The sequence below is a fragment of the Rhinolophus sinicus genome, chromosome 2 (genome assembly GCF_057876585.1).
Source record: "Rhinolophus sinicus isolate RSI-liver-muscle chromosome 2, RSI-T2T, whole genome shotgun sequence".
NCBI classification, from domain to species: domain Eukaryota; kingdom Metazoa; phylum Chordata; class Mammalia; order Chiroptera; family Rhinolophidae; genus Rhinolophus; species Rhinolophus sinicus.
In genome coordinates, this window is record NC_142502.1 from 12,377,853 (window position 1) to 12,392,179 (window position 14,327).

The window sequence follows — 14,327 nt, forward strand, 5'->3', positions numbered from 1 at the left end:
AAGTTAAAGTCTGAAAGGAGATGCATCTGGCAGGAGACTTGCAATTACATGAGGGAAAAGAGAAGGAACAAGGAAATGTTTTCTCTCTAACAATGGACAAGAGAAAGCTGTCAACACAGGATTGTGAAAAGGCAGATGCTTTTCATGTGTCTTTTCCCCTTTCTGTCCTTTCAAACAAGTGCAGCTGCTCTGGTAACCAGAGAGGGCACCATTTAAGTTTGGAGCCCTAAACAAGAACAGGCAAATAAATAAGTGGATTGTATTTCTCTGAAATCTAAATCTACTGAAATGTGTGGCTCCAAGGGTCTCAGTAATTCACAGATATTAGTATACAATTGTTAGTCTCTTATATTTGAGATAGCCTGTAGAATAGAGTTTCTGCATCTGAAATCCGGAAACAGGAGGTGTGTGTTAGTTTAATAATAAGACAGTATGTGGTAATATATAGGTGGTTGCTTTTTTCTTTTTTCTTTTTTACATAGAGTAAGAAAATATGTAGCTCTGCTTATTAGACTGGATAGATTCAATTTAATTCTTACAGAGATGTTAGAAAACTAAGTATTGGAATTTATCACCCCCAGAAGCCGTAAATATGAAAATGGTTAGGATGTGTAAAGACATTTTAAGAGTTAATTTGCCACTTTTGCAACCAATTATAACGGAACATTTTGTGCCTTTCACAAAAGAATGTAGTCAATTAGACTACTTGATAACTTGACTCAAACTGAGAAATTCAACAAACTATTAATAATTAGATATTCTGGGACAGTTTATATGCTGTAGAATATGCATTTATTGAGAAGTGAAATAGGCATGTGGTCGGATGTCACAATAAGTATAACGTAGGGACGGTAGAAATGACTTTTCTGATATTTCCTTAATTGTGTTCTCCCATCGAGGTTCTTCTTTTTCTTATTCTAAAACTTCTTTTATCAGATAGAAGACTTTTTGTTTGGATTATCTATGTCTCATTTTTTTAAAATTTATAATTTATCTCTAATACTGGAGGCAACTTGCTTGATTTTACATACAACACTTCTGTTAAATTTTATTTTCATTTAGGCAATTTCACAGTCCAAGAGCATTTTCTTTACTGTTCCTGCATCAAGGCCTTGTTTTATTTATGCAGTATTTTTAGATTATCTTTAAGATTTTGTTTTTATTCTCTGACATTTCTTTTCAGCCATATTCATTTTTTTTAAAGTTGGCCCTTCCTTCTTCAAGTTTCCCTCAAATACCTAGATATCCTCGGTTGTTCACTCATGTTCAATATTTGTAATAGTACCTGCAACAATTAACTGAGGTCTGTTTGGAAAATTTATGAAAACAGAAGGGAAGGAAGGAAGGAAAGAAGGAAGGAAGAAAGGAAGGGAAAAAAAAGAAGGAAGGATGGAATGGAAAACAAAACAAAAGAGAAGCTAGAAAGTCTGAGATCACTGTTTGCAGATCAAGATTTTGAAGGCAGGTGTCTTTTTAGGCTGTGCAGGGAGGGAGCCATTGTATCCATGGCTTCCCATCTTATTCAAAATGAAAACCAAAGTTTTGCTATGACCTGTGATTTAATATGCAGTCCCGTTCCTTAAAACATCTCTGGCTTTCTCTCTTACACTGTACCTTAATCATTCTCCCTTCAGTCAAATTGACCTCTCTGTTCCTTATAATATTAGGTAAGCCCCAAGCTCAGGGCTTTTCCGTCTGGAATTCCTTCTGTCTACAATGATTTTCTCATAGAGATAGCTCATTTCTTTCTGTTTTTGTTCTTTTTTTAAAAAATTCACTTTATTGGGAAGACTACTCTGGGAACATCATGTTAAATTTCAACATTTCCAAAAAAAATTTTAACATTTAATATGTTCTTTGTGTGCATTAAATTTTTTCCTCAGAACTCATCACTTTCTAACACAATATTATTTTCCTTAACTACTTTTTTGTCTCATCTGTTTTAACCAATAGATTGTAAGCTCCATGTGGGCAGAATTTTGTCTGTGTTTTGGTCACTGTTGTATCACCATAACATAGAACAGTGCTGAGCACATAGTAGGTTCCTTAATATTACTTGTTTAAAATACCAGTTAGTAATTCTTATTTTTCATAGCAGCAGCATAACATTGTCAATGACGCCTTCTTCCTTGGAGGACTTTCTTACTTGTTTTACAAAACTGCACACTTTCCTGTTTTTCTCCTATTTTACTCCTAACTCACTGGCTTCTTCTTTCTTTCCTTTTTACCGCATTTTTTCCTCAATATCCCAGCCTAGTAAAGTTGGAGAGCTTCAGTGTGATAGGCTGAACTGTGTCCCTCCAAATTCAATTCAATCCTAAAACCGAGTACCTCAGAATGTGGCCTTATTTGGAGATAGGTGATTTTTTTACAGGAATAACCAAGTCGAAATAGTCATTAGCATGGGCCCTAATCCATTATGCCAAGTGTCCTCCTGAAAAGGGGAAATTGGACACATACACACATGTACACACATGCACACACACACGCAAACAGGGACAACAACATGTGAACTTTAAGGCAGAGCGTGGTGATGCTTCCACAGGTCAAGAATTGCCAGAAAAGTACCAGAAGCCAGGGAAGGGCATGGGTCAGATAGTCCTTCTCAGTCGTCAGAAGGGCAGCACCCTGATTTTGGACATCTGCTTCTGAACTGAGAGAAAATAACTTCTGATATTTGAGACCCCATTCTGTGGTCCTTTGTTGTGGCAGCCGAGTGAATGAACCTACCCAGGGATCACGTGTTGAGATGCTTTGTCAGCTACATTAGGTCCCTTGGTGATCTCATGATTGTGCCTTTTAATCACATCTACATACTGAAGCCTCCCAACTGTTTGTCTTCAGCACAGCATCTCCTCAGGACTCCTCAGGTGTGTCCCCAACTCTATTCAGCATCAGCTTTGAAATGTCCAAATCTGAAATCCTCATCCTGTGCTGGAAGCTCCTTCCTCCCATCGTGTTCATCCTTCAAGTTGCTCAGGTGATTTACCTGGAAACATTCTGGACTTTGCTCTTTCATATCCTCAATTTATATGTGACTCACTCTCAAGACGTATTCAGACTCCACTGCTCCCCACCTGCGCTGTCTGTGCCCTGGTAGCCACCGTCGTCTTTCACCTGACTCATGGCAGTAGCCTCCTCGTTTGTCTCCGTGTTTCCATCACTAGCACCCCTCCAGCCCTTCACCCTATTCCCAGTGTAGCAGCCTGAATGACCCTATAACATAGAATTCAGATAATGTCACAGCCTGTCCCAAACTCTGTACCATCTCCTCATCTCAGGCCTCGAGTCCTTTCGGGGGTCCTGAGGCCCCACGAGGTCTGGTCCTTGGTGACGTCTCTCTCACCTCATCTCCTGCTCAGCCCTTTCCAGTGCACACGGCTCCGGCTGCACTGCGCTCCTTGCTGTCCAGATGTGCCAGGACCCTTTCTCGTTGGAACTTGCTGTTCCCTCTGCCCACAAACCTACTCTCAGATATCTACATCACAAATCAGAGGCATTCAATATACAGTTCTTGAAAGTATAGGAAAGAAGTTGAAAAGTATTTAAATTAATAAAATAAAATGAAATTCTTTAGATTTATTATCAAATTGTGCTACTACTATGGCCCAATTTGATCTTTATAAATTTCTTGTGTGTAAATAACATCTGGAATCTTTCTATTTTCACTGCAGTGCTTTGTGTAGAAAAGTCACTTAAATATTTAATAATATGTGAAATCAGATGTAAAAAAAAGACATAATTAGTCAACTTCACCTCAACTTGTGTAAACCACTTTGCAGTTACTTGTAGTTGTAGACTCTCACTATGTAGCCATGTTTTTTAATTGTCGCAAAGGAAAGTGAGCAATGCTTCGCCTTGTGATAATATTGGTTCATCATTAATGGTTGGGATCTTTCTGATTCCCACTTGCTGTATCATTCCTTTAAGACTTCTTCATTAGAATTTAAGATCCATAGCCTGAATTTAAAAAAGAAAACGTCTTCACATAACATTTTGTTTGCTCTATATTAATAAAATTCCAGTTTTTGGTGGGGCACATAAAACAAAAACTAAACAAAACATTCCCAGCCTTTTTTGCAAAAGACTATCACCATAAAACTATGTTCTCCTCAAGGAGATGTTAACATAAGGTATCAGCCGAACCAGTATTTACGTTTGCTTTCTCTCTTCTTTCTTATTTCCCCTGCCTCTTCCTCCACCTGCTGCAAGAAAGCAGATATGATGGCTGGAACTCCAGCTGCAACTTTGGATTCTGAGGAGAAGTGTCGTGCCCTAGGAGATGAAAGGTGACCAGGAAGGGGTTTAGATTTCTGAGGGCTTCATGGAACTGAACCATCATACTATCCCTTGACATTTTATTTTTGGCCTAATGTGAGTAAGGAAGTTCTCTCTTATTTAAGTCACTGTTATTTTAGGACTCACACATAATAAAACATTCAGATAGTCCTACCTTACATATCAAAAAGACCTATCTAGTGCATACAACTTTAGTGCTAAAACAAGGTAATGCCATTTCCTTTAAATTAATCAAAACAATCGAAATTATTTGCAATGACAATCAAATATCTTTATTTTCTATACGTAATTTCATGGAATCATTTTGGGAAAATAGTTGTGTCTCCAAGTGTACCTTCATTGATGGAGGTTGGTATGTAACATTTTTGAGTGATTATGTAAAAAAATATTACTGAAAAACAAATGCTCTACTCAGTTTACATTCTTCACATACTTAACACATCATCAAAGAAAGGTCCAATGTCAGAAGCAGAGGCCATTTTCCTTCATTGAAACACTACAGTATAAAAGAGTCTTTAGCAATTAGGGATTTAAATTTGAGTGACTGTTAATCCCATTCAAAATAAAGTTTGCCTGCTGATGTGGGAACGCATAACATTTTTTGAAAATACTTTTTGAAGAAAGAATTTTTATTTTGTTGGTGTTCTCTTAGACATTTTGAGATTTATTTAACATAGCATTCCATCTGCTTAACATTCAAATTTGGAGACACTGATTATCTGCTCCACTCTTCTGAATAGTTAAGTACGATATATAAATACACACATCAGTTTTGCTCTATTACTACCCTTCCGTTACGCCTCATATAATTTACTTATCATGAAATAGATATGGCCTCCAAAATGGCCTCTGCTTCTGACATTGGACCTTTCTTTTATGATGTGTTAAATAGATATTTTTTAGAAAAGATATACAGGCTCTGGAATTCCAGAACTTTCATGAGTTAAAGGTAAATTTAAGAACTCTGAAATAATATTTGCAATGTAAGCAATAGTTATTATGTTGGAATAAAATAAGTCACAGCATAAAGAACACAGTATTTTAGTTAGTTTTGATTTTGAAGTGCTTTTATTGAATTTTTTATGTAGAAATCAAAGCATAATTACTTCACCTAATCATTTTTCTTCAAGAATTCTGAAAAAGAAAGAATTGGTATACATGTGTAAAAACATTTTTATTTACAGCATATTACTTTCATTCATTTTCCACTCACTTGATACACTTCAGTTTCTCTTTGCCCTGTCAACAGCCTGTCAGAGGAGATAGTGTTCTGTAATATCAAGAGGGAATCTGCCAAAGGACTGTTTGTCACAAATGGAACTGCCATAAGAGGGGCTCGCTGGTCAGTCATTAATAATTACCCATTTATGTTTTCACAAATGATCGAGCTTCAAGGTTTTCAGTCAAAATGATTTATTCAGTCCTATCCATTCAAAAAAGGGAAAAAAAAGCGGGGGGCGGGGGGATGGAATCACATAAATGATCAAACAACTAAAAAAACCTGGGTGATTTATCCTCCTTTGTGTTTTAGTGTGTATTGTATTTCTTAATTGAAAGGAGAGGATTTCTTCTTATAAATATTCTTCTTAGAAGCTATGTGTGGTGATTACATAGCTTGTTTGAGCAACGGGACTTGTTTCTCTGAAACATCCTTTTATAATAAAGAATGGGCAGATCCAGAACCCCTGGCTTTGTATCTCTGTTAGAGGTGAAGGGGTAATCAGGGACAGAAGCAACCAATGGTGCACGTGTCCTCCCAGACACCCTGTCCACTCTTGAGGACTCCAATGAAAACCTTAGATATTTCCTTCAGGAACTGAAGAAAGACCATTAATTGTCTTAGGTCTTAGCTAATCTAGTTTACTCTCTTTGACATAGTTAGATATCTTGCCTACCTTCACGTTTTACAAATAAAGTTTTATTTGTAAATAAATCTCTTCCATTTTACATATTATCTTTGGTAGCACTCATGCTATTATAGCAAAGCTGAAGGGCTATAATGGAAAACATATAGGCCACAGAACCACAAATATTTACTGCATAGCCTTTGAAGAAAAATTATGCCAACCTCTGATACAGTGATGACTAAGCACTTGCAAAGTCTCATAAATATTTTTTATGGGCTAATGTCAACCTTAAAGTATCTCAGGTTAGAAATATGTCTTGTATCCATGTACAGATAAAAACAACTGTGATAACAAGTTTATCAGTTAACGAACAAAAAAAACCTATTTCCACTTTCTCTTTTCAAAATATATTTTACAATGACTGCTGTTGGAGTCATAGTACTTACATTCACTTTATAGGGAAAATAACCTAAATTGGACTTTTGCTGCAAGAAGTTTGCTGTATTTCAGTAATACAATTAGACCCAGAGTGCCTTGCTATTTTCACAATAACGAGTCATGCTGTAATTTGCTCGTATTTCCTTTACTTCAGTGAGGTGCTAGCAGTGAATTGTGGGACTCAACATTGAATTAACAAAAGCAGCATGGCTGGATTCTCCAAAGAAAGACAGTGTTTCTCATTAGTGTGAGTCAGTCTCCACTGTGTTATATGTTTACAGAAGGATGGGAATATGACTGAGCAAACTAGGAGATACCAAACTGTTTCCTCCTTCTTAGCTTTCTCTGTTAGGTGATCACCACCCTGCAGGAATCGTTTAAGCTGTCTACTGGCTTGGAATTCTCTTCAGATCGAAGTATCCTTGTTAGATGAGGTCACATTGTGAGAACTCTAAGATGTATCTCATTAAGTGACTCTTATCTACTTAAATAACTGAATGGTTGCGGTAAGAATAAAATAAAACACTCAGATGTCAGACCCACCTTGGGGAGCTGTCATCAGCATTGTCCAAAGATCTCTTTCATCATTTGTAAAGTGTCATCATCGCTGCCAACCAGAAAGAGACATTGTGCATGTTAAGGCTCTTAGATGAGAAAGAATCTAAAGAAGAGATAATGTGTAACCTATACTATTATCTGTGTTCTGGGGGCTAAATAATTATCTTTGAGGTTAGTTATTATCTATGAATTGTTCTTCAACCCTTAAGTAGCATAACTATTCTTACAAAATTATAATCTTGGGTCAAATAGAGTCATCTTGTCTGAACTCATTCAAGTAGGATTGTGCTTAGTATTCACCATCTAAACAAAAATAATTGGAATATAAAGAGAGATCATCCCACTTCTTGTTATTTCCGATATCTATCACCACAGAGAGAAACAGGTTTTATAGGATCTCACACACAAAAGAACTCAAGGATGAATTTAGTAAAATCAGGTTTTGAAAATGCGAATAAGGGAGTTCAATGTGATTCCAAATTGCTAATTGAAAATGCTTTACATGTTTTAAATATCAGCACTATTGATAAAACCTGTTTCCAGATTCAGACTACATACCTCAACACTCACCATTTTTAACTCTAGAAGCACAGTAGAATCAGCTGGGGAGCCCTAGAAAATACCAATGTCTAGAGCCATACTTCTAGAGGTACTAATTTCCTGGCCATGAGTTTTGGGTAAGGCCCTACATCGGTATTTTAACAATTCTCCAGGGGAGTCTAATGGCAGCCAACATTGAGAATTACTGCTTCAAAGAGTGTAGATAGACAGTGAGGCAGAGAGATAGAAAAGTTTCAATCACGTAGTTTTTATTTTTAAAGTCATTTATAATTTGTCATTTTACCAAGTTTTGTCCGTCTTTACCTAATACCAAGAGCTTCATATAAATGTTTCAGCGTTAATTCCTTAATGGCATTTTCATCCGACGGAGGTATGGTCTCGTTGTCCTCTGAGTTGTCATCGCTATGAAATATCAGGAAACAGAAATCAGAGTTTTAACAAGAAATGGTAAATACAACAAAGTTCCAAATATCTTGGGTCAGACAAAAAAGAATTCCAACACCCAACTCACTTTCTTTCACAAAAATACTAAAAGAAAAATACACCACAACCTAAAAATAGAGAAACTAGGAATAATCCAACACATTTTGGCATTTTCTGGGGTGGTGTTAAATCATATTCTGTAGTAAATAAGCAAATAATTTATAAAATAATATAAATGGGGAAATATTTGAAGTTGTGTTCTGCCATTAGGAGGAAATTTCTTTAAAAATAAGTGCTTTTAAAAAAGCTATTCAACCGAAATAGTACTTAGTAAATATTCAGCTATTGTCCAGTTAAAGAAAGAATCTTCTAATATTTGGTTTGAACAAGAAGTTAAAAAACAGATACTATGGTTAACCCTAAAATTTGTTTATTTTTATACTATATCTGATTTTTACCATGTAAAGTTCAATTTGATTGCAGATTTACAAATGATTGCTATTTAGTAAAGTAGTGTCTCTGAACCAGTGAGTATTATATTACAAGAAAGCCTGATTTTCTAATGCATCGGACTGGTATATTTTACTGGAGAATATGAATTATTTTTAACTACATTGAATATTATCAAGAGTTATCTATTTGGAGCAAAAGAAATAAATGGTGAACAGCAAAAATATAATTTGCAGATTAAATAATTCTAATGTGTTGAAAAAAATAAATAATCTTACCTATCTCTTTTTCTGATAAAGGACTCAACATGTCTTTTGGCAGGAAGTTGGCTCAAGAGTCTTTTATACTCGCTGGTTAAAATTTCCTCAGCGTGTCTGGCATTCCTAAAACAAGGAAGAAAGAATACTATTATTTTAGAAATGTCTTTCTAAAATATTATTTTGGCTCAATGAATAAGAAAGAAACTAATCAGCTTATTATGAATATTTCTTGTGCAAGTTAAGTCCAGAAGGATATCTTAACCTAGTAAAAGATATTTTCTTGTGATTTATGTCAAGATATTTTATATATTTCCAGCCAAAATATTGAAAATAAAATAAATTAGCTTTTTTAGAAGGATACCTCTGTATAAATGCTCACTGATGGAATCTTTCAAACTAAATCTTCTCTGAGACATATTGGTGGGAAAATATATTAAAATTGGTTCCTATTTTTTAATTGATTGATTGATTGATTGATTCATTCGTAATGCTTTATTCATGTGCCATGAGTAAGGACATGTTAGAAAAAAACTATTCTGATTTTAATAGAAACACTATTATGCTTTTTGCTTTTTCTTCTCCAGAAATATTTGGAAACAAAATCTTTTAAATTAGAGAGTATCTTAGGACCTATCAACCAACTTTTCTGTCCTAAGAAGGAAGCTTTTATTTTTTGTCTTCAGTATAGAGTTTCTCTGTCTCTAGTTAAATGCTGCTTTTGACAAATGCATCTGTGAATGAGTAGCTTTTATTATTAGGCATATTTCCTTTACATAGAAATGAAACACTTGCCTTAGGACTTCCTCTATCATGGAATCCTAAATACTGAAGTTTTACTAGAATTAGTATTTCTAATGTTGACAATTTGCGCAACAGAATGTAAGTGAGTGATGGCTCATCCTGGCTTGCTGCTACCTCTGCACATGAACATCATGGACAGCTGCAAGAGCTGCAGTGAGTCAGGCTGGAGGAAGCCATGACACGTGGAAACCTGCAGTGTTATGCTGCAGGAATAGCTTCATGGAGACACAAAAATAAAACCTTTATACTTCAGAGATACATTTTCTAAAATAAAACTCAATAAAATGAACTCACCTGTTATTTCCAGCAAATGCATTTGGCAAGATGTCAGTGTCTGGTGTTAGTAAAGCTGGATCAAGTTCATTTGCTCCTTCAAATGGTTTTCTGTCACCAAATATGTTAGGATAAAGACAGTAGAAGTAGAACACATTCCTTTCTCAGAAGGCAGCACTTTTGGTTTTACAAGCATTTGAATTAGAGACTCAAACTCTTGAGAAGTGTCACCCATTTACAAAATGTGGATAGCATAATTGACAATGGCTTCTGTGGTTATGACAGTATTAATAGTAAAATTTCGGTTTATCCCATAAATTAGATGCCATATAACTTTCACAAGATGTGTGTTGTAAGCATAAGAGCTAATCAGGTCAACCCTATCTGAGCATTAAGCAAAGTAAGCGTCCTCTGTAATGTCTTCGCTTTGCTAAGCTAAATTCCACAAGAAGAACGATTTCATACAAAATAGAACTTTGAAGCATTTTTAATATTCAATATGAACACTGGAAGTAATTTGTATATTTGTTGATGTGTAGCATCATTTGGCCCAAACATTTCTCAAGATCTGTGTATTGACTTGTTTCCTTTCTCTATTTGTCAAAAAAATTACTTCGTAGTTCAACTTGGTGTGACATTTTGCTTTGTATTGATCGTCTCCAAAGAATCTTTCTATCTTTGAATAGCCACTCAGGTTCAATGTCAGGTTTCTAATCTTATGTGTTAATATAATTTTAGTAAGAGATATAAAAAAGAACAATCTTCTTGACATGGTAGGGGAAAATTTGCAAAATATATCAAACAAATAAATAACACAAATTTTTACAAAATGAGTTGTTCTATATAACAGAAAGGAAATTCTCAGTTAGATAAACATGAAATCTTCCACTGTGTGAATTGAAAGAGAACTTACTTCAGAAAAGGTGTTTCCAAAAGAGGCCAAGCCAGCATTTGTGAGAAGAGCACGCTGAAAAGTGTCAGGTGCACTAGGAGCTGGGGCTTCCTTCGGGTTTCCATCTCTGCACCACGAAAGGGAGAGAGTCACATCAGATTTTCCAACCACAATGTCTCCAGACAGGTAATTCTTTTGTTTTTAATTTATTGAGGTAACATTGGTTAATAGCATTATGTCATGCAGGGTGTCAGGTGGAGTCTCAGCCCTCGCTCTCCACATAAGAACGCAGGATATGGTGAGACCACAAAGGAACACCCATGGAGCCATAGAAAGGGGAGTCATACCATTATATTCTCGCTGGTGGCTGGGTTGGACACACAGGAAGCAGGAGGCACATCATTCGCAACCTGCCATCCTCTTTTCTGCCTGCCCACCAGCCAACCAACCAATGCAGTCATGGCAGTTATATTAGTGGCCAATTGACCAACTGGTTACAGCTGACAGCCAACCAGTCACAGCCTACGACCATCCAATCACAGTTGATGGTCATTTACTACCTGAGACAGCACCTTTCCACGTAAGGCCAAGAGCCTGGAAACTGTATTCCTGGCTCTGTCCCCACAAGGTAACATTTGTTAATAACATTATGTTAGTTTCAGGTGTCCCATTCTCTAATACATTATGTTTATGTTGTATTCTGTGTTCACCACCCATAATCTAGTCTCAGTCTGTCACCATATATTTGACCCCTTGCTCCTCTTCATCCACCCCCTACTCCATGCCCTTTAGCCTCTGGAACCACATACTGTTGCTTCCGTCTATGACTTTCCTTGTTTTGATTGTTCATTTGTTGCTTTCTGTTTTAATCTCACATAAGATTGAAATTTTACGGTTCTGGTCCTTTTCTCTCTGACTATTTTCACTGAGCATGATACTCTCAGGATCCGTGTATGTTGTCCAAAATGGCGCTATTTCAACATTTTTTATGACAGAGTAGTATTTCACTGTGCCTATGTACCAATAGTTTTTTATCCAGTCAAGTCTCCGAGGACACTTAAGTCATTTGCATGTGCTGGCCACCATTAATAATGCTGCAATGAACTTACGGGTAAATATATCTTTACAAATAATGTTTTCAATTTATTTTTTGGTAGATACACAGTAATCTTGAGTGTCTAGTAGAAGTTTCTAAAGCTTCTTGCATAGTTTGGAAAACAATTTTCGTCTTATAGAAAGAGTTAAAGGCACTATGATTCCTTTTTAAATCAAGAGGATTTCCTTTGCTGACAAGTGCTTGAATAAAAATTGAGATCCCTTTCAACTGCTGCCGTTCTCTCACCAGGCACGTAGTTGGCCCACATATATTGAATGCCATATTCATATGGTTCTAGAAGTAATCCTGGGTACAATATTCTTATTACAGAGTTGAGACATTCAAGTTTACTATCTTTGCTAAGAGTTTCAAAAAACTGATTGTTCTTCTACTAAGTGTTGCATCTGGTAATGTAAAACTCGGTATGTCTATTAGCACAAAAATTCTATTTTATATACATTTTTTCATGTTTTTTTATAGATATTACTGGAAACTTGTTTACTTACATATGGGCTTGAACAATTTAACTCAATTAATAATGAAAATTAATACGAAAAAAATCAGTGAAAAACATATTACCATAGAAATAAATTTTGTCACAAATAGAGAACTATATCTAAAATAGAACGTGTTTTTACACCTAATCCACATACACATTATATTTCCAAGTAGTTTCTAGTTAGGTACTTAAAAGTTCAAGATCTCTTTTTCTCTGTCTATAAAAATCATAGCATTTCAACTTAAAATAAAGTAAAAAAAAAATATTCCCTAGGTTCACATAATCAACTATTTACATGGAAAGAACAGCACTTAAAAATGAATTGAAAACTTCAAAAATATGTGTACCCAAGGATCCCTTCAGTCAAAAATTTGTATTCAAGCGAAAAAGAAAAAAAAACAAAAACCTACATGTAATCATTAATTTAAAAAAAAGTTAGTATTGAGTAAAAGAGCAAGCAGGGAAAGCGTCTGTCAACAAAAATAATTTTAAAAAGCCCTTCACGTTTCAGGGTTGAAACATTTCTGTACTTACTCTCTGACCTGGGAAGCTTGTCTTTGGCTCCACCAGTTCTCTGCCCTCAGAGCTGAACCAGAACCTCGTCCTGGCTAAGGGTTGGTATTATTGCCAGCAGCTGCTTTGCACTCTACCCAGACCAGCATTTCAAGGCCCTTCATTTTATAGGGTTGTGCTTAGGGCTGAGCAATCACAAAGCTCTCTGAACTACGTCACAGCTGTGCTTCCACGGGATGAATAGGACTGGAGGTTCTTGTTCAATTGTCCTTATATCTGATTTATATATTTATGGTGAGTGACTTAAGATGTAACAGATAAAGCAGAGAGTTTCTCTTCTTTAAATAACAAAAGGTACTAAGTTTCATGTGAAATGTTTTCATCTTTAATCAGCAATAATGATACAGGAGAATGAATAGTGTTATAGCCACACACTGGGCTTCCTTCAGAAAATAAGAACGTTATGTAAAGGAATAGATTTACAAAGCAACAAACACCTATGTCCATGATGCTTACAAGTATAGAATTCTTCTTTATTATGAAACATGAAATATCCTTATGCCTTTTTTATTTTTATGCCGTTCGTTTAGATCCTGATTCATGTCATGGTTCTTGAGATCTATCCTAATTTGAGAATCCTCTAGAAGGATTTTTCCATCTTTCTGTCCTTAATTCCTCTATGTGGAAACTAACCCAGTATGAGTTTCAAAGAGTCTGGGAGCTCGTGCAACATGACGCGGATGTCAAAAGCAGGAGGAGCACGAGTTAGAATATCACCTTTCCCGATACACAGTCACACGCACAATCTCCATGACTCAAAAGGAAATTGCCAGACTTCTACCTCAAGGGGATTGGAAGCATATTCCTATTTAGAGTTTATACCCATCATTGTTGTAAGTCCTTGTACTGCGCAGTGATTTAGTTTCTCCCCCACTGCAGAACACACGCCCACACCCACAACTACAGCAACTTTGAACGTTTCCAGCTCAGTCAGCTGACACGTGGTCACAAAGAATAGTTGGAAAGCATTTATGGACTACTGAACTTTGATAAAAACTTAATTTCTATTGGTGGGCTTTTTGTTTTTTTTCACTTTGGCATGTTTCATTTTTCTTTCTTTAGTTTTTTATTCGTTTCCAAAGAATGTCAAAACAATGTCATAGTTAGACATTTACATGCCTCTCAAAGTGATAACCACCCTTGTTAAATTGACTACTCTTCCTATATCGTACATTTCTGTTACACTGCCATTGATTCTATGTCCTATGCTGTGCTCTACATCTTGTGACTATATAACTGGGGGGCCAAAAAAATGTATACTGATAACTTGTATTCATCTTTTGTTTGTGGTATATTTTGAGTATTACAATTTAATTAGTCTTTTTTTCTTTGGCACCGTGTGTGTATATATGTGGGT

At 35.8% G+C, this 14,327-nt stretch overlaps 1 protein-coding gene across 2 annotated transcripts; it reads right to left on the minus strand.

Annotated features, from left to right (window-relative positions):
- Positions 1-7,129: 7,129 nt before the first annotated feature.
- Positions 7,130-13,043, minus strand: LOC109456786 (VIP peptides-like). Of its 2 annotated transcripts, none has more exons than XM_088794051.1 (6): positions 12,932-13,043; positions 10,824-10,929; positions 9,932-10,021; positions 8,855-8,959; positions 8,007-8,105; positions 7,130-7,191 (listed from the first exon to the last, which is right to left on the minus strand). In XM_088794051.1, the coding sequence occupies exons 2-6, from the start codon at positions 10,925-10,927 to the stop codon at positions 7,143-7,145; spliced, it is 447 nt and encodes a 148-aa protein (XP_088650177.1). In that variant the 5' UTR covers positions 10,928-10,929; positions 12,932-13,043; the 3' UTR covers positions 7,130-7,142. The 2 variants fall into 2 exon arrangements, with proteins under 2 accessions (XP_088650177.1, XP_088650179.1); XM_088794053.1 differs by having other exon boundaries at positions 12,940-13,034.
- Between the last annotated feature and the right edge of the window lie 1,284 nt (positions 13,044-14,327).